General features: G+C 39.5%; 1 protein-coding gene across 2 annotated transcripts in view; it reads left to right on the plus strand.

The window, feature by feature from the left end:
* The first annotated feature begins 216 nt into the window (after positions 1 to 216).
* LOC109036325 (serine/threonine-protein kinase NIM1) overlaps positions 217 to 21,326 on the plus strand; it is a 47,404-nt gene continuing 26,294 nt past the window's right edge. The window contains exons 1-2 of one of the 2 annotated variants that reach the window (XM_072298605.1): positions 217 to 497; positions 18,389 to 18,506. In XM_072298605.1, the coding sequence (XP_072154706.1) occupies positions 18,452 to 18,506 (55 nt within the window). In that variant the 5' untranslated portion in view covers positions 217 to 497; positions 18,389 to 18,451. Of the gene's footprint in view, positions 498 to 8,533; positions 8,553 to 18,388; positions 18,507 to 21,326 lie in introns of those variants that run through there. The other variant, XM_072298606.1, reaches the window with a different exon arrangement.

Raw genomic sequence — 21,326 nt, forward strand, 5'->3', positions numbered from 1 at the left:
CCCTGATTTCCCAGCGGGATTTCGATCGACACGTGTCCCCTGTCCCCCGCGGAAAAGCTCCCACCGAGACCACTTCTCGGTGTAAACCCGCTCGCGCGCCCGGGGTCCACGTGCAAGTGCATCGGCGAGCGAATGTAATCAAGTGTTCTTTTCCAGTGGCGTCGTCGGCGTCTCTTCTGTGACGTCATCCCGCGTCGCCCGGGCCCGTCGCTCACAAATCGCGTCCGAGCGGCGTTACTCCCGGGTCCTCTCAGTCTCACTCCACGCTCGGCCCCGCGCGGTCCCCACGCAGCTCCCGCTCCCATCGCGCCGCGGGTTCATCGCCCGGGCCGTAAACAAATTAAGAAGCAGTGAAAATTAAGCCGCCCAAAGTTCAGGCTCGACCTCGATTTCGGCCCCCTCGCGCCCGGCACTTAAGATAAATTAAACCGGCGGAGACGACTTTGGAGTACTTTTTTTCCGCATGAAAGCACGTGTTCACTCAAACGAAGAATGACGTAAGTGTACGTTTTTTTAATCTCTTAATTGAGCAGATTTTTGTCCGAATCACGTAAGCGCGGATGCAAGAACAACAACTTTTGAAGCAGGATACATTGAACCGATTATTTTCCAAATCACTTAAGCGCCAATCTCTATTTTGGTGGTAGATGGGTTGTTTTTTCTTTTTGCACCGTGAAAAACTTTTGCTCTTGCTTTCCATCTAAAATTTAGGCTACGGCAGGAAAGAGTAATGATCCCCGAAAAGTCAAAATACTTCGGAGGTTGGGATCGACTCCTCTTTCTATCTTTGTTTACTCTACTTTTGAAGCGAGATAAATTTAACCTTTTTTTCCCAAATCACTTAAGTGTTAATCTCTATTTTGGTGGTAGAGGGGTTGTTTTTTCTTTATTTTCTCTAGTATAACCAATCATGTCTGAGTTCAAATTAGCCCTCTAAAAGAATAAACATTTTTTGGAGTTCCAAGATTATCAACAACACGGAAAAAAATGGAATTGCTGATTCAACAATTTTGTGGTTTAAAAAATTGCCCGACATGCGCTTTAATGTAAATTTTACATTATAAAAATGCTAATTGGACCATCCCCGTGGTTAAATTAGCTATTCACTATCGTCAGATGTACATTTGAAACATGTCGGACATATTTTTCAACAATCAGCAATCCATTTTTTTCGTGTTGTTGACAATCTTCGAATTCCAAAAAACTGTATGTCCTTTTAGAAGGATTTATTGAAATCAGCCATGATTGATTATACCAGAAAAAACAAAGGAAGAACAACCCCTCTACCACCAAAATAGAGATTGACACTTACGTGATTTGGAAAATAATAGGTTAAAATATCTCGCTTCAAAAGTACTTAGAGTAAAAACAGATAGATAGAGGAGTTGATCCCAACCTCCGAAGTATTTTGACCTTTCGAAGATCACTGCTCTTTCCTGCCGTAGCCTAACTGTTAGATGGAGAGCAAGAGCAACAGTTTTTCACGGTGCCCAGCACCTCCTTGAAATATTTGCATTTCATAAAAAATTCTTAATTATTCGTCTAATTAGCAGTAGAAATATTTTTTTGTTCATTTATTATCTAGGTTTTTTTCAATATATCTATAAACATATTAACTGTATAATTACTGTCGTATTACGGGGAGGAAGGACAGTGCTTGTACCTATATCAAATTTCCCATAAAGAGGGGTAATGTCCTGCATGAGAAGAATATCGCAGTTTATTAAAGTTTTTTAAAGACTAAACAAGTAAGAAACTAGAGATGGAGTTTCGTTTCCGCAAAAATTTGCTCTTTAAGGGGCTCAATTTTTTTTTTAAATTTGATTTCTGCCCCCTTGAGTCCCTTTCAAGGTTCGGTTATTTTTTGAAATTTCTGATTTGTAGTTTTAAAAATTGGTTTGATCTGCATTTGTCGGATCGCGGGCGGTTAGCAATCGTCGGCAATTTGCAAGCGGCTTACGTTTATTTTCCTAATGAATCGCAAAAATTCGCATCGTCACAACGCAGGTGTCGCTGGGCATGGCCTTTGAAAGCAGGATCTCGGCCGGCAGCGCCTTCATTTTTCAGTGATACCATGCGCTTTGTCGTGGAGTTAGTTTAGTTGCCTATCCAAACTGAAACCTTCTGAGATGGCGGATTTCATTGCAAGCTCTCTTGAATGTTCTAGTTTCTACCATGTTTTTACCGAGGACATAGCGTATATTCCAATTGAAGGCAAAATTGTCCGCACTCTCATCTCGTTCCTTCATTTTTGAATTTCACGTGTTTTTTTTTGCTTTTTTTTTAAAATCAAAAGTGGTTTGGGAATCAGTGGCGATTTCTTTTTGAATTCTTCTTTTCTGACAAAAGAGTGTAACAGCATTTCCGCATTAGCCGCAAAAAGCATGGAATTATACGGAGAATAGGACCCAGGTAGAAAAAGTGAAACGCCCTTGATTCAGAGGAGCAACGATGTACAATGTAAGATTCCCTTACCAACCGGTACTACCGAGGATGACCAAAGAACGCAATAACCGAAGAGACTGAGGATCTCAAGAACTCAATTAAATAATATTAAGATATATAATAAGCTTCCAAGGGATAGGGGGGAATCAATTTTAAAATGTAAATTAGGATCTTTATATTTAACATGTTAACACAGGTCCTCGGGTGAAATCCTGTCCCATTTCATTCCACCTTGTCAAATAACTAAAATAAATAATTGGTTTATTTAAAAAAAAAAAAAAAAAAAAAAAAAAAAAGTAAGATTCACAATTTACCCTGCATAAAGTTTTTGCCTTGCATATTGACGGTGTAAGTCCGCAATCATGCATTTACCGATGGATTTCCTCGCGATTGTTGAGGAATTTTCTAAAAACATCATTGATTTTTCTCCTGATTACACCAAAAAATCAGCGCATTTTCGATCAGAAGTCCGACAGTCTTTACCTTGTAAAAAAAAGAATGATTTATTCGAGTCCACTTTGCAACCTTTGAATAAAGTCACCTTCCTTGGTCCGAGAACAATCGAATTAAGGTACGCATATTTTAAGTACTCCTGTCGTTGATTCTTCATAAATTGTGATTTATTCCTAGATTTTTCGTGACGGATACAAGAGTATTTTATCGCATCCTATAACCTCAGTCAATACACGTCATTATTCAGGCTGTAGTCGCTATCAGTTTCCGAGGTATGAATTTTAACCGAAACACGCGAAACACGGAAAAAACAAGTAGGAATTGTTGAGTGATGCGGGCATTTACAATTGGATTGCATTTTGCAAAAATGAATCAAGAGCATTCCAATGTTGCTGGGATTGTGCAACTTACATGCCTCGCAATAAAATTACTGAAACCTTGCAAAAAATTAAGTTTACAAAAAATAATTTTCGTATTGAATGTATAGATTATTGAAAGTAAAGATAAACTTGTTTAGATGGTCAGTTTAAATTTGCAAGGTAAAAAAAGTTGCACAATATTGGTGACATTGGAATGCTTTTGGTTCCTTTGGCAAAATGTTATTAAATTAATTGTGGTAGTACCCTGATAAATTAGGCAACCAACCCAAATGTTGTAGTATTACACGTCCCCACTTGAGTCGCGGTTCTATTACAATGAATTGGAAATGCCCGTACCATCCAAGATATTGAGGTTGTAATACAATTATAGGAGATAACCCCCATCACTTTTTTTCCGATGGCTCTTTCTGCTAAGGGTATTTTCCATTAAACAGGGAAAATAAAATGAAACTATATTTTTAGTTAAATAAGGCTGAAACTCATTCAACTTTTTAAAGTCTAACTTACAGCTTGATTTAAAAATTGTCGTTTGGGCGTCGAGCACGAATTAACTACTTGTAAATGTCTTTCCTTTTCAACACTTTACGGCACAAATTAAGCACAAGAGTAACTTTAAAAATTATTTTTCAAAATTAAGTTGCTTTTATGTAAGTTCCAATCTGGAATCTCTGAATCAGAATATTTTGAAAAGTCAACCTACACTGAGTGTACACGTTTTTGAATGAAAGGGATTCAAATGAATTTGCGGTATAAGTGAGAGGATCCAGAGAGGCTAAAGGTGCAATTTCCTCCTTTGTTTGCCAGAAAATTAAGAAGGGGACGGAGAATAGGGTGGAGGGATTGAGAGAAGGGTGGTAAACGGAAATTGTTTTACCCAAGAATTTGAAGCCACTCTTTGCTTTGTCCCATGGAGGTGGATGCATGGCTGTGCCTCCAATTATCATTACTGTAAGCTCTGTGACTTGTGAATTTTTCCTGTACCGAGCTCCACCTGAAGATCAACCGAGCTGATTTTCAGATTTTTTCGACTTTCGGTAGGCAATAATCACGAAATGAGCCTGTTGCCTCCAATTTTTCGAATATTGCCCAGATTTTTTTAATGCCATAAAACGGTCCTTGGTAGGTGCCAAGCGCCAATCACGAGTTACGCCGAGAGCTCCCAGTCCTTCATGATTATACTCCTTGAGCTTTCCTGAAAATAATTTCGATTTTTCAACTTTTCGAAAAGAGGGCAATTGAGATTATTCTCACATTTCTGAGTAATACTCTTGTGCCTCTAGGTGCCTCTAAGCTTTAAGCTGAAACTATTCTGAAACAGCCTGGCATTTCTTTTGAACAGGGGATTCCAATGCTTCGAGGCTCAGTTCTTTCGGCAGTTGTCATTGAGCGCAGGAAGGAAAAGTGATGGGCTGTTCCTCATGATTTGATGAGCTCTTTCCCCCCAGAGGGCAAATTTCGATTTATCCTTTGCACGAAACCCTGAACGGTAGGGCTGGGGGCTGAAATCATAAGTTGGGCATAACACTACCGGTTAAAATATGCATTAATGTCGGCAAATCATTTGGGAATTTCTTTCGAGGAAGATTGCGTGTCTTGCCGTAATCGATGGCCGCTATGTCTTCCATGATATGTTTTTGACGGAACAACAACGACCCAAGGCTATTCTGCCTTTGATTGCCTACGTTCCCTATATCTATACGGTTTGCTCCCTCCTCATTCGCGCAGTCGGAATAATATATGAAGGCACCGCGAGTTTTCTTCTTCAAACACGATTAAATTACTGTTTGAACAGAGAGCACACAAGAGAAATGCCATACCTGAAGGACTAGTTCATACGGCTAATAAAAAATGTGCATCTGTAAGGTCCAATCCTTTTCCGCTGTCTTCAAATAACTGTACTGCCATGCCAAGGAGAAATGTCATATGGACATCAGAGAGTTGCTAAATTTTGCCCCTTAAAATATCAATTTTTGAGAAAAATTACGGATATTTCTCTTGAAATTTTCAGATACTTTAGATCACATTATATATAAGAAAAATTATCTGAAAAATTGAACGGAAAATATTTGCAAGTTTTTCTGAAAATTCATATTTTATCAAAAGAATTTTGGCAACGTACGAAGATTCATACGGCGTTCTTCCCTCGCAAAAAACTGGACCTACGCAAAATTTTACAATATGCACAAAAACACTTACGTCCTCAATCCCTCCTTTAGTCTATGAAAAGCTTTTAAGGTCTTAAGGGAATTGCACTAGAGTTTTTTCTGTAATAAACTTCAATATTGAACAATTGGACAACATTTTGCAACGAGGAACTACAATTTCTGGATCATCCTTATAGAGACACTTATGTTTGTATAGGGAAAAGAATGGTATTTACGATGTTTCTAAACCGAGGCAGATATTGTAGTTTCTAATTGAAAAATATATTCTAATCATACTCCTCTAATATTTTCAAGTTTAGAGGAGCATCTTTGTCTGCCGTGTTATTAGTGAGACATAATATGGGCACAAATTGGAAAATGTGGCATAAACATCGTGTGCGATAGTAAACATTTTAAGCAGCAAGAAATTATTTCCCGGCTCGTTTCCACCCACGCGGTGGATTAAATAGAATCTGTATCTCGGGTGAGTAGCCCTATGCGACGTTGATACGCAAGTTGTCACCCGGAATCGAAATAAATGAGCGGGCCATCACGTCGGACTCGAAAGAGCGCACAGTGGAACGAAGCATTGCGAGAGCTCGGATCTAAAAGTTGGGACTAAACAGAAAATTCCTATGTTTATTTCTTTACATTTTGCATTTCAAGAGGTAATTTTACAGGAATTTTACGAGTAAATCAAATAAAGTACTCTCAAACTTCTACGTTTTTTAGGTACATTTACAGAAGAGAAAAGAAAATACGAAGAAAGTACGAGCTTTTAAAGTTTCTCAATCATCGCAATAGAGAATTTGCAGGTGTCTAACATTTTGTGAATTTCATCTCTAAAATGATACTGCTAAGAAAACTAGAAGTTCGAGGATATCCTTGGTTTCAAAATTGATCAATTATTGGAGAAAATATGACAAAATAACCTACTCTGCTAAAATAGGTGTGTTTAAATGGAGAATGCCACTTTTCCTCACTTTTAAATCTATTTTTCTCCAATTTCCCGTTTCAGAAAAAATTATGAAAAATACTGCGAACTCTGTTCATCAGGCACTCTCAGATGAAGCAATAAAATTTTCGTGTGCAAGTTCTCCATTGACTCATTCTACTGTGGGGCGGGCCACTGGATGTGGTCCAATCACGGAACATTCACATTCACCGCGATGGGCTACAAGTTGGAGATGTAGGGATCAAGTGGTCAATCCGTCACCTTGTCACTGAATGTTTATTGCCGCCGTGCCAATGTTATTCCCGCAGCGTCTTCAACAATCACTATTCTTTGTTGTCGGAATTCCAGGGGTCGAAGTATGGGAACACCTGCCGCAGTAAGAGTTTTGGATCCCTGCAAAGCTCCGAAAAGTCCGGGGCAGGTCAATTCGGTCTGAACGTAGTTTTCTGCATGGTAATAATCGATGAGTTGCGAGTGTTAGGAAACAATGTTGTCATTATTTTTTCATATCTCAAAGATGGCAAAAAATAATTTCATCCAAGCAAGCGTCAAGCTACTTACAACCAGTATCTGAAAATACCGTTGCGATTAACTAGGATAAATGATCTTGAAAAATCAGTAAAACGAGGAAGGAAAGTACGCAGACACTATCGCTAAGTCATCATAATTTTTGAGCGACGACAGCCTTTCACGACGGGTCACGTGGTAGTGATAGCGGCATGTGTCAGGATTGTTACGAATCACGATTTTCTACGGGTGTTCAAATCGAATTCTTCATATGAAACGTCCCATCGACACGATTATAACTTTCACTCTTCAAGAAATCTATAAGACGGTTTGTGAAGAATAATTTTAGAGAAAAGTCTTCTAGGGCATTTTTATAAATTAAATGCATTCTTTTTACCTTTAAGTGATTTCGAAATAGCATTAATTATCACTTGACCATCTTTCCTCTTCGAAACTAGGATGGTGTGAGGAGAAAAAAGTCTCGAACCGAGAGAAATTACTTTTAAGTAGGTATTTTACACCTAAGACCGACCAGTTGTAGTTATTGCGCTCTGCTGATGAAAAAGTGAAAAAAATGTCCAAAATTCTTTAACACGCATGAATACTTTTCCTTACATTTCAAACGTCTTCGAGTTTTCTTCGAAAGTTTGAACAATTTCCGCAAGTTTCCCTGAAGAGGCACTCTTTTCTACAGAGTATTTTTTGAACCCCTGAAACATTTAGATCATCACAATGAAACAATTAAATTTTCGTGAATTTCCTCTTTGAAGTTTGCTTATAACAAAACTGGTGCTTCATCTTGTTGGCAGAAGTTATAATAGGTTAAAAAATATCTACTCGAAGATATACCCGAACGGCTGTGGCAATTATTCTCTGGAAATAAATATTTGAGAGCAAGATATCTAAACTTTGGAATGGAGGTAAAATAAAATGACAACTATATTTTAAGCATAACATCTGAAGTAATTTAATACAATATGTATTCAAAGAGTCAGAGTTGATTTTTTTTAAAGGAAAGGTTGAAGAGCTGCTGAATAGACAGTGTAAACGTGTGAACAATGTCAGGTTAAGGAGTTTCAACAAAACAAACAGATGTCACTGGCCTTTATGGTGTCATAGTTTGCTTGAGTCCTAATTTTTGTTTAAAAAAAAAAAAAAAAACCTCATTTACTATAATGTCTTTTCTATGATCTAAGACACAAAATCCACCATGCTCTTATCGCGTGTCCTGCCGCGGTATCAACCCGATGGCAAAGTAAAAGTTACACTTTCCGTTAAATATCGGCAACGATGTAGCCGAATGAAGCTGCCAATTACCCTTGTAATTAATCGAGTCTATCTGTTTGTTTACTTCCGCACGTCGCGTCTTGAACTTCGTCAATGATTTCGTTGCGTGGAGGGGGAGGGGGTATTTTTAACAAACGACTACTCACTTTCAACGATACTCCAATCAGTATGTGTGCAGTAGTGTGCGCTAGATTCAAACAAAAATTGTTTGCATATTGTCTTTCGAGTAGTAAAATTGTTACTTCTTCCGCGACGTTGTCGAAAAATATAAAAAACGATTCGATTCTCTCACTCTCTTTTCCGCTCCCCCTTCCTCGCGCGTCTTTCTCCCTTGTCTTCTCTATTCCCTTTCTGTCATGTTGGTGAAAAAAACTAACTTCGGTAAGGATTTAAATGAACTACATTTTGCAATCCAGAGCTAAAATAACTAGCTCCTTTTAAAAACAACGTATGTGCTATTAGTTTCCCTATGTACATACGCGTCTTACGGATGAGCCAGAAATTGTTGTTCCTAATTGCAAAATAAAGTCCAAATATGGATCCGCATTGAATAACTTTTGTTAAACCCTAGTACCACATATTGGACGAGTCGAGGCTGCGATATCTGTTGCAGGCAATTGACAATCACTGGCAATTTGCAAGCGGATCAGGTACGGTTAAGATAAAGCGCAATTATGCGCATAGGCACAGTGAGGGTTCGATGGGTACTGGTCATCAAAATCATGATCTCGGCTTGGAACGCCTTCATTTTATCTGATACTCCACGCATTGTCACGGAGTTAGTTTAGTTGCTTGTCAGATCTAAGGTCGCGGTTTCCTTCACACGCTCTCCTAAGTTTGCCTGTTAGTTTCATGTTTTTATGGAGGAAAAAGTGTTCTCATTTTAAGCAAAATAATTTTGCTCTAATTTTTTTTATTTCATTTCTAAATTGTATGATTTTCTATTCATTCACTAGTGGCTAGTAAATTGCCGGAGATTGCTAATTATTGTCTGCGATATGTCTATAAGTTCATCGCGAAAGCGTTTCACAAATTCTTTTCAAAAGTTTCCTTGTTCTGTGTACTTATAAAAGTAAAGTCTCAAAATACTTAGTAAATGTAGGGATGAATGTAAGAGGAATCAGTAGATGTAGTAAAACTGTTCTGCCTGACAGCAGACACATGATTTGAATATAGGATGTGCAGCTAGCACATTAAATAAGGCAGTTGCGTGGCGCGGCGTGCTATGCGATAAATCGATTTATCTGCCATTTTAACCTATTTAAAAGGATCGATATGCAGGGTGTTCGCAACGAACACCTCTATAATTGATTATTTACCATAGTCTCAAATGAAGAAATATCCATAATCGATCATTCAAACCTCGCCGCTGAGAGGTAGCAATTGGACCGCGTTAAACAGAAAGGAACCAAGCCACATCAGCTATCGCCAAAAATTGGGCAATTTAATTTTCTACATGAAAACGGTTGTACAGATTTTCGTGCAAATTTCAGTGAATTTTCTCCATATTACGAAGCAAATCCTTTAAAATTTTCAAAGGTATCCGCACAAACGCTCTCTCATAAAAAATTAAATTGCCCGGTTAAATTTGACAATTTGGTTCCTTTCTGTTAAACGCGGTCCAATTGAGCATTTTACGGAATTTGCCGCGTATCATGAAAGAGCTCTGTTTCGAAACTCAAAACTTGCGGAAATTCTGGTGTTCGTAAATCCGTAAATCAGCCGTAAGTCACTGGAGAGCGAGGAATTCCGACCGTTACCATCTGCTTCACTTACGCTCGCCGTTGGCACGTGTCCAAATCCGTCCCCGAACTCTCTCTTGTTTCGTTTACGTCGTTAACGTTACTTACACGTGCTCCATTCGCGCGAATGCTACCTGCTAATGCACGATACTTAGTACGGTTTCCATAGTGAACATGTATCATTTTTGGCAGCGCGAGGCAGGGGTCGATTAGCATGTTAATTCTCGAGAACTCTTGTCGAAAGCGTGGTGAAAAAATGTAAGGCATCTATACTGCCGTGCTAAGCAAGAACGTCGTATGAACATTCAAGCGTTGCCAAATTTCCCTTGATAAAACAAGTATTTTTGGCGACATTCATGCACATTTTTCTTTGAAATTTTCAGATATTTTAGATTAAATTGCGTTCAAATGGTCTGAAAATTTTGGAAAATAATTTTCAGAATTTTCCCAGTAAATTCGGTTTTTATCAGAGGAAATTTGGCAACGTCTGAAGGCTCATACAGCGTTTTTCCTTAGCACCGCAGTATTCTTCGGTTAATTCAAGTGAATCTATTTGATTTATCCGTTGGATGAGATCCCGAACGATTTGTGCGCCCGGGATGAAGCAGTTCAGTGCGTGCGTGAATTGCGATGTATCGATTGTTATGCCATTTAAACCTATGGTAAAGAATCGATTAATAAGGTGTTCGCTGCGAACACCCTGTTTATCGATCCTTTCCCATAGGTTTAAATGGCATAACAATCGATAAATCGCAATTCACGCCACGCCACTGTCTGCAGTTAGCCCCCGTAACGAGATGACAGCGAGGCGTCAGGGAAGCAGCTAGCCGCCTCTAAGTGGATTATCCTTGCGCTATACCTTAATCTAATATGACAAGCAATTCTTGGAGGGACTCATCCATCATTAAACATGCAGGGATTACGGTTAGCTTTGTATCTGCTCTTAACGAACGGTCAGTTTAGATCCCATTACTGTGGAAATATGTATCATTTCGATAACACGCTGTTATTGTGAGTTGGTATCGTGCATTTTACGAGGGAGGGACTTTTGAGATCTCTTCTCTTTTTTTTCGAGAAGAGCAAATATTTGCCCTTCATAACAAAATTGAATATTTCAGTTCGTTATCTTGAAGGACCGTTTATGAAGCACGTAAAGCTTTATGGGAAGGGCGGACCGAGGCGAGCGTTACGCCATATTCTCGTACATGTTAAAGAATAGAGACCTACGTTACGAAAACGTAATGAGGAGTGGGGTTAAAACTTCAAAATTTAACGTTGTGTATATCATGGACAGGCCTTAAAGGGTCCATAAATAACTTCAATAGCTTAGAGGGATAGAGTCAAAGAGTATAGGACTGACTAAGAAACCCCTATACATTAAGGTGAGAGGAGCTAATAGGACCTTTCATGGGGGGGGGGGTAGAGGGGTCTAAAAATCAAGAAACTCCCCTGACATCATTATTTTTTGGATAGCACCGGAGAAAGGAATCACCCCGACAAATCCCTGAATTACAGACTTCTGTGCGTGGCTTCATTGTATACTAAAGCTTTTGATTTACTTTCTCTCTGTTACTACAATAATAGCTCCTAGGAAGTGCAAATTAAATCAGTGTGTTTCTGGCTAAAAGAGACGTTTTTTGTGCTGAAGATTTATCACAGAAAATAACGCGAAAAATGACATTTGGTGTTGCTTCAATTGTACCTGGAAGTTTGATATACTCCCCAGGATGCAATGGCTGTAAGACAATCTTTCAGAAAACTTTCAATCGAAACTTTACATTCTATCTTCAGTGTTTTCTCGAAGTCATCATGACACCTTTTCCATACCAGCCCACCTTTTCTACAAGTAGGATGAAAAGCTTTCCACACTTTTTTTTAGACAACACTTAGTATGATTTCCCGCATTCTTCCTTGCTGTCTCTATTTAAAACCTCAATATTGATTTCTTGAGAGCTTCACCTCGTTATATTTCAAAATATCCCTAGTCAGTCATGCCCGTCATGTTTTGGCGATGTGATACACGATGACCACACCGATAGAACTCACAAGTGTTGTTAACCCGCCGCCACGTCACCGCCTTTTACACCCACGTCCCTCGCTGCCAAATTGAAGTAGAAAATACGATTTCTCGCCTTACGCTAATGACTTTTTTACGATTGAAAAAAATTGAATCTTTGAAAGTTGAATTTCCACATGAAGTCAATTTAAGAGAAGGTGATAAGGTAAAATAGCAATTCAAATCTGCATGACTTCTGAGGCGAAAATACACTTATTTCTACCTTTTTATTTTTTTATTGTTTAATTTCTCTTATCTATTCCTCTCCTGGTGTTGTTACTATTTGATGAACCCAAATTTACGTTGACTCGATCAATAATCAATGCGTGCTTTGAACTTGGACGTATATACTTATACCAAGAGGAACTACGTGAAAATTAATAAAACCAAATGGAAGTATGCCCATAGGGGTTTTTTGTGCTTGTATAGCTCCTATTGATTTCGTCCATTTTCATATATAGTTCCTTTCAGCATAAATATTTCTACTTCTTTTTATGATATCGATAAATCGCGTGCTAAGGAAGATCGCCGTATGAGCCTTCATACACTGTCACATGTCTTTCATTAAAAATGGATTTACTGGGAGCAATGTCAATACTTTTCTTCAAATGTTTCAGACAATTTTTTCCCACAATTTAATGTAAAAAACCCCTGAAAATCTCAAGGGACAATATGCATTCCTCTCACCAAACACATATTTTATCCTGCAAAATTAGGTAGCCCTCCAATATTTATTCGGAAAAATTGGAGAGAGAACTCCATCTATGTTTCATTGGCGGATTTTCTTCATGGCGTGACAACCCCACTCTGCCATGCTAAGGAAAAACACCTCACGAACATTCGAGAGTTGCCAAAATCCCTACGATAAAATTTTTAATTTGAGGAAAGCTATGAACATCTTTCCTTGAAATTTTCAGGAACTTCGGGTGAAATTGCGAACAAAATTACCTGAAAAATTTGAGGGACAATGTTAACAAATTTTCCCGAAAATTCGTGACTTACCGAAGGAAATTTGGAAACGCCTGAAGGTTCTCACGGCGTTTCTCCTTAGCACGGCAGCACTTGACATAACCGTTTCCCAACCACGCCGCGGGAAGCTTGTTAAAAACTTGCTCCGGTGAAAGCCCTATGGTGTTCGAAGAAAAGCCCTTTCATGCCTTGTCACCAAGTTTCGTGAGTTTGCTCATAAAGTAATTAAAATGTAAGTCTTGCTCCCTTCAGATCCTTGAATCGCGTTAGCACTGTCCAAACCCGCGTCGCTTTTTTCAATTGCGTAATAGGCAATGTTGAGTACAGTTGATAACAAAAGGCACATAGTACAGTCTGTAAATTTGTCCGCCTTCGATTAATTTTCTAAATTCTTTGATTTTATTTATCGATCGATAAGGTTTCCGTTGTCAAAATGGTCTGCAACTAGCAAGATATTAAAGGTCACCAAAATTTATGATTTTTATGAAAAATGGGTTTAATTGTTGTGGTCGGGATTGTTTGATTTTATCTCCGCTTCAGTTATGTATATATTTTTATCCTTGAAATATGATGGTTTAGCATATACGTGGCTTCTGAAACTATTTGTTCCGTTATTTTTGTCCCTTCAGACCTCTCACTCTGAGAAAATTGTATTCTCATATTACACTTCCTCTGAATTTAAGCCGTTTCTCTTTATTTGTAGTCGACTCAAAGCTATAAATCATACACGTAGCTATTATATTGAATGAAGTGTTCAGACTACTTTCAGAGCAAACAAATACAGTTTTTTTTTTGGCAAGTTCATTCGTGCAGACGTCTCGACGAATATAGAATAAAAAATGGCTTAAAAGAAGACAAAAAAAGAGAGAAGTTGAACAAGTCTACTTTAACATTTGGTGCTTATTTTTTCCAATGGTGATTGCAAAATCCCGCATAAAAACGTATTGGAGGAACCTGAAGCAGTGACTCAGCTGTTTTTTTTTTCATAAACGAGATATTTTTACGGTGAGCGCTGATTTGGCTGGAAGTCACGATAATCTGACCTTTTCATCTGTGCTCGGCCGCTCAGCGCGATTGGTCATTAAAATATCCGCCAAAACAAAATATCTTCCTGAATTAGACGCGAGAAGGTCATAACAATAATTGAGAAATAGAAATATTAAATTCGGAAGGATTCGGGATCCAAGAACTGCAGCGCAGTGGCGCGGCGTGCTTTGCGATTTACCTATTGATTTGCCATTCAAACCTGTGGGAGACAGGTTTTTCGCAGAACTTTTTAATAATCGATTCTTTACCACAGCTTCAAATGTGGAGATATCGATACTCGAGCATTCGCGCTTCGCCGATTCGCCATTGAAAAGTACGGTAAGGTGTACTGCCTTGCTAAGGATGACCGCTGTTTGAGCCTTCAGACGTTGCCAAATTTCCTTCGATAAAAACAGAATTTACTGGGAAAATTGTGAATATTTTTTTCAAAATTTTCGGTCAATGTTCATACGGCGTTCTCCCTTACCACGGCAGTCCTTGCACACGTATCCTTTAACACGTAAAAAAAGAATAGCGTAACTCTCTCCTCGTCAACCCCCCCCCCCCCCCCTTTGGGTGTATTTCTGTCATTTCTGCCGTGCAACGCAAAAACGCCTTAAACGCCATTTCACATTTTTTGGAAACAACGTATCATAACAGAAAAACTTGTGTACCTCGGGCAATGTTTTACAGAATTATTTCGCAAATACTATCCAGAACTTAACCTGAAAAATTAAGTTGCACCGGTGAAACAGTTTTTATGTTATCAAGTGTTAAGTCCCAAAAAACCTAGAGTCCCTTTATACCCAGAGTTAAGACAACTCGATTGTCAGCTGACTGGCAGCCGGCCTTGGCTGGCCATGGAGGCCGAAACGAGTGCACCCAAACGAACGATATTGAGGGATAAGGATCAGGAATCCTGCGATGTCTGTCACACAAAAACAACAACATCAACAAATTGATCAATTAAAAAGAAAATGAGATTGGTTTGTGAATAATTTCTTAATCTATTTTCATTTTGGACCGATGGCAATAACAATTTACTCTTGATAAACCACAATTAGGTAATATTTTCATTATTCTTGTTGACATTCGAGGTACCGCCATCTTGGTGCACTCGTTTCGGCCTCCATGAGCGAGAACCAATCAGAATTGGATTTTTTTTTAGGCCAATTTCAGCCCAACCCTGGCCCAACCAAAAGTGAGTTGTATTAACTCTGGGTATAAAGGGACTCTAAAAAAACCGAGGGAAAATCTTGATGGGTTTACGACGTTCTTGCTGGGCACGGCTGATATGTGAACGGGCCCCATCTCCATAGCGGTGTTGCCCTCTGCGTGGCTACATTTTTCAATGGGAGACTCTGAGAGGACGCCTTAAGTCGTCGTTTTCTGAACGAACGAACCAAACTTTTACTCTCAGTATAAAGGGACTCTAAAGACGAAGTGATCGGTTTCAGAGAGATCGATTCCAATACGGATCAAAGAGACTGAAGCCCATAATCAGATCAAAAACTGCATGGTGCCCTACAAGCCACTCAAAGCAGCTGTGACGCTTTCGCTTGGCGGTCACGAAGGAAACTTCCGGGGACAAAACAATTTGGAATCTCAAACAGGCGGAGGCTCTGTGCCGCTCCACTCAGACATTGCGAACATGTCGACCATTAGGGGAACCGCATTAAGCCTGGGTCAGACGCGAGAACTACATGAGCCGAGCACGTTTAACAGTCCCATAGCATCTGATCAGATTAACTCCTCGTTGTTGCAAAATATCCCTGCAAAATAATTAATTGAGGGGCTTGAGGGACAAACCTCATAAGTGCAGTTTTTGAACACATTGAGAAATCAATGGCTTTAACTAAATCTAGTTTTGGAGCATAGTCTGTGAAAAATTCACGACTGAAATTCAATTTTTCAGCATTAAAAAGTGAAACTTTGTGTGAGGGATGGGGGGGGGGGGCGCCACAAGTTAATTTGATAAGAAAAAATTTAAAAATTTTCGTTACTCACCTGCTGTTACGATTTTTATTAAAGACGTGTTTCGGAGCTTGGAACTTCATCATCAGTCAGCAGCAAACTGCTCCAAAACGCGTCTCTATTAAAAATTGTACCGCAAGTGAGTAACGAAAATTTTTTAAACATTTTTTTTTTATTAAAAAGTGAGTTTGAACTTTCTTTCCATCACAAGGCCCCGTGCAATTTTGAAACTTTGAACAGTATACTTAAAATAGCAAAACAGCACTTTTCCGCGCCGTCCTCCACACCCCTTTGTGATGTTTAAGTACCTAATGTTAATGATTTATTTGTTCTAGATAGAGAATCGGATTGAGGCAAGGAGAAATTACGTCTCGAGAAAAGGAATTTATAAAGTAAAATCAGACAATAAAATAAAAAATATAAAAATAAAATAGTAAAAAATAGGGTATAATAATGATATCAAAATGAAGAAATATAAAATAAAGAAATAATAAATTAAAATAATAAAATAAAAAATTGAAATTAATATTAATATAAACAACCCTGGTAAAAATTGGCAGTAGAATCTGTGTTCCAAAATACCATAGACCTACAGCCGACTGTAAGATTTCCAATAGCTTCTATAGCCGGCAACACAATTTCTTATAGCCTTTTACAGCCGATGGCGATTAAGCAACAGCCTGACGATAAAGTGTATGCTATCCGTTACTAATTACGGATGCTAGGACTTAGTGAGTTTTTGGACTACCGCTCTCTTTTTGGGCCGTAGTATCTTGATTTATTTTGCGAGGGAAGCTTCGTACTTTTGAAGGATGCCTGCCATTCCTAATATGTTGGAGCGCCTTCAATTTCGTACGATACTGTGCAATACCTCTGGTGTGAAATAGTTGCCTCAAGCGCCGTGGTACGCTGCGGCGCAGCGCGGCGGGCGGGCAGCCAGCGCGAAACGCGCATTGGCGCCTACAAACCTAACAGGGATACTTCACGCATTGCGCAGTGCGTGAAGTATCCCTGTTAGGTTTGTAGGCGCCAGTGCGCCGCCGCTCCGCTTTGTGTTAGGCTCTAATATTTAATCTCGTGGAGTCAGCGTTGTTCAACTCATGACTTTGAAATGTTTGCACACTCTGTATGGATTATTCTCATTTTAATTGATGAAAACAAATATGTAGTAAAGGAAAATATAATGTGCGTTTTGTAAATATTATGGTGATTCCGTACAAACTTGCGGATTTACAAAGCACACGAATTTCTACACAATTTCTTATAGCCTTTTTTAGCCGATGGCGAAAAAGCAACAGCCAGGCGATAAAGTGTAAAGCCCGGCGACAGGAACTATAGCCCGGCTGTTTAATTTTTTATCGCTTCGTGTAGCCCGGCCGTATGATTTTTTCCACTTTCTACAGCCAGCTATATGATTTTCTATCGCCTTCTTCAGTCGGCTATAAGAACTCCTATGGTATTTTGAAACGCAGCTCCTATCGCCAATTTTTACCAGGGAAAATTAAAATAAAGTAAACGAAATAAAATAAAATGAAATGATGAACTAAAAAATCATAAATGACTATATTCTTAGTTTTCTCTCTCTTCTTTAGAAATGAATTCAGTACCCTCCGAGTGGAAAGACACTTATCTTCTTTTTTGGGGAAAAATCCAGTTATTAGCGCTGTGGAGATCTCAAATGAAGATTTAGTGAATATGAAGCATTCGGTCATCCTTTCGGGTGTCGGCTCTGAGATGTATGTAGAATTCCAAAATTTTCGATAAACGTTCAAATCAAATGGGCCGTCGCAAAGTGGCACTGTCCAGCGGCTAGGCGTGAATGATCGATTACCGATATTTCCCCCTTTGAGGCTATGGTAAAGAATCGATTATTGAAGTGTCCGTTGCAAACACCTTGTTCATCGATCCTTGTCTATAGGTTTAAATGGCAGATCAATCGATAAATCGCAAAGCACGCCTCCCATTTGACCACTGCTGATGTCTTGAAAAATAACTGAAATGGAATTAGGTGTCTCTTCGCCCTGAGGCACTGAATTCAATTACGGCACGCAACGGCGGAGAATGATATGAGCTAAAAATGTGTGTGCTTGCCGCTGAAAAATCAAATTGAACTGTTATATAAAATATTCATCTCTCATGTTTTTGCACATCCGACATCCTCACCTTTTTGGTGGTGAAAGTCGTAAACTTTCAGTGCGAGCGTTGATATCAACAACATCCGTCAAATTTTGGCAAAATTTATCAAAAAGGATTTATTAACGTCGCATGTATCTTGGCATTGCAGCACACCTAACTTGACGAAAATCAAGAAAAAAGTAATAATACTTGTAAATAGGTAACTTCACACTACATGAAAAGCATGGAAATGTTCATTCAATCGACACTGTCTCATAAGAAATGAATTTAATTCACTGTACCTAAGCATAATACACTGAATTTTTTGTTCGCAGGCAGCAAGGATGATTTAGATTTAATACTTACGGTGGAAAATACAAACTCCACGATGATGTGCCATGCTTGACAATTCAAAATCACCTAAGTCTGAGCAGCAGCAACAAAGGACCTCAGGTAAGGATGAGAAATAAAATTTACTTGAAATTTTGAGTTTCCCTTGCTTTTTTTGTCCGGGAATGTGGTCACATGTAACCTCCCATGAAATGATGGAAAATAGTTGATATACTGCAAGGATACTGTCGGCGCTACCTCGTAAATGAACATTGTAATTGATACGGATAATACTAAGAGACTCACGTAGGGTCAACAGATCAGTTACTTTCATTGTTCATCAATGCAATTTTTGGTAATTTTTTTAGGGTCCGTCTCGAGAGAAAATTAGAGAGCATACAAAAATACTCTCATCGGCGCCCCTTCCTTCTTTACAGATGGGCTCTGCAGGCTGATTCTTGAATTTGATTGACAAAACGATAGACGAAGAAGACAAAGGGAGTATGGAGCAATGTTATTGGTTGAAATGGGTGGTTCCTATAGGCTAAGGGAGAAAATGATGGATCAAGTATGGATCTCGCTGGGTCGCCGTTAGTTAGTCTATTACCTACCTCCTATCCCTATGTCCATTGCAACCATCCGCTGCCACCGATTGGAGCCCTTCATATTCCACTTGTCTTCTTTGTCTGTCGCTTTTTTCAGCAATTTCAGTAATCAACCGGCAGTAGAGGCATTCCTAACAGAACCGGAAGAGGGTTGGAGGGGCCTACTCTAAATAAAAGTTCCAAAAAAGGAGCTTTTATGTAGCTTCTATTTTCATACTACGTAAGAAGAGAAAATGAATATTTTTTCTCTCGCATTTGCCGATGACAATCATACATTTCCCCAATATCCAGCCACAAAAGATGGAAATAGTCCATCGAAACATAAAGCCACGGGCTAAATAGACATACCGTGCTGGAGTCGTATAGTTTTGACTGCCACGAGTGCTACAACTCGCTAGACCCTTTTTTCGACGAAGTCGGTGAGGGTGATTCGATGGACGCCATATTTTGTGTCAGAACGGGATGCGACCATTCTGCTCAGGGCCGGATTTACCTACTTGCCGCCCATGGGCCGCCTGTATTTTGCTGCCCCCTTTTCATTCGTTTTGAAATATCAATAAAAACCATCGAGTGAACGCGCCGGAGGGGAGGGGTGCATAAGACGCGTTTACTCGTGTTGGACACATTTTTTTGCGAAAACCCTGTCAACACTACTAGCAAAAGTTCACGGAACTTTGCGCGAAAGTTAAATTCCGTAAACCTATCTCTGCGTGACAAGGCCTTCCATTTATAAGAAATTAACGAAAAAATTATGAAAGAACAAACATAAATGTGGTTTGATAAGTTTAACTTCGCCATCGCGCCGCGTCGCGTTGACCGCACTGTGTTTGGCGCAATGCGTGAAGTATTCATGCAGTCTTGTAGGCGCTGTGCGTTTCACGCCGACCGCTGCTGACCGCACTGTGTTTGACGGCATGCGCGAAGTATTCATGCAGTCTTGTAGGCGCTGATATGTGTCACATGCCGACCGCCGCGCTGAGGGTTTCTCCTTTTCATCTCAAGTCCTCGTCATCATTGCTCTCTACGCCGCGCCGCTCCAGGCCGAATTGCGGATTTGGTAATCTTTTTTAAATATTGATCACTCGATCATCCATCCTTTTCATTTAGTCAAAGCAATGCCCGTAGAGGATGATTAATCCAGTGCAAATTTGGGTGAGGCAGGGATTTTAAGAGATAGGTATATTCGTGAGTCGTGACAGTGATGGTGTCCACAGCTTCAGCGTCAACGCCCTGTGGACCCGTTAATCTAGGGCTAGTTCTAGGGATCATCCCCAAGGTCAAGACGTCTCACTGACCAACCCTACCCTCGGAGCAATGCCCTGCGAGGAGAGGGGAATTAAAAGTACCCCCGTGTATCTAGGTTACCCCACACTCGGAGATCGTGTTAAGGCGGGTGCCTGAGGTAAGACGGCTGAGGCGTGATAAGTAAAACGGATTAAAAACAGTGGCGTGGCGTGCTTTGCGATGTATCGATTGTTCTGCCATTTAAATCTATGGTAAAGAATCGATTATTAAGACGTTCGCTGCGAACACCCTGTGTATCGATAATTTCCATAGGTTTAATTGGCGTAACAATCGATAAATCGCATTTCACGCCACGCCACTGTAAAAACCATTGTGGAGGAGGAGGTTAATCGCATCACCTCTGCCAGGTTGTCAGGCGGTGGTGAAAATGTTGGATTTATTTGAGCATATAGGGCGATTCAAAGTTAAACCTCCAGACTTTAGGATCGTGTTCTATGTGAATAAGACTTTTTTCTTCTTTGAAATTTTGTCCAAACGTGCTTTTTGAGGGAGTTACAGCCCCCCAAACGCCTTGAATAATTGGGGGGTCCGCAAAAACTACAGTTTTACTCCAAAAAACCAAATTATTTGCCGTTTAAGGTCTATGACCCTGATCCCCTCCCAAAGACTACATGTAACACTGATAAATTCATAGTTTCAAGTTATGGGCGCATACCAATTCTCATGGAATTCTTGCGCTTTTGAAAGAGATCACAGCCCCTCAAAATTCCTTAATAATAATTTTTTTCTGCTTGCATTTTGGCAACGGTAACGCACCAAATCTCATGAAAACTTGAATACACCTATAATTTGGAACGCTGAATTCATTAAGTACATTAGATAAATCAAAATCTCAGTTGAAACAAGGATTTTGAGGGGGGGGGGGTCTCGGACTTAAAACGGCCAATAACTTAGTTTTTTGGCGTATGAAGGTGGTTTTTTGCAGACCCTCCGAAACTTCACTGTCGGTTGAGATTTTAATTTTCTAAATTCCACTAACAAATTCAGTGTACCTATTAAAGTAAAAGCGTAGACCAATTTTCATGAGATTCAT

The sequence above is a fragment of the Bemisia tabaci genome, chromosome 3, assembly GCF_918797505.1.
Source record: "Bemisia tabaci chromosome 3, PGI_BMITA_v3".
Lineage (NCBI taxonomy): Eukaryota > Metazoa > Arthropoda > Insecta > Hemiptera > Aleyrodidae > Bemisia > Bemisia tabaci.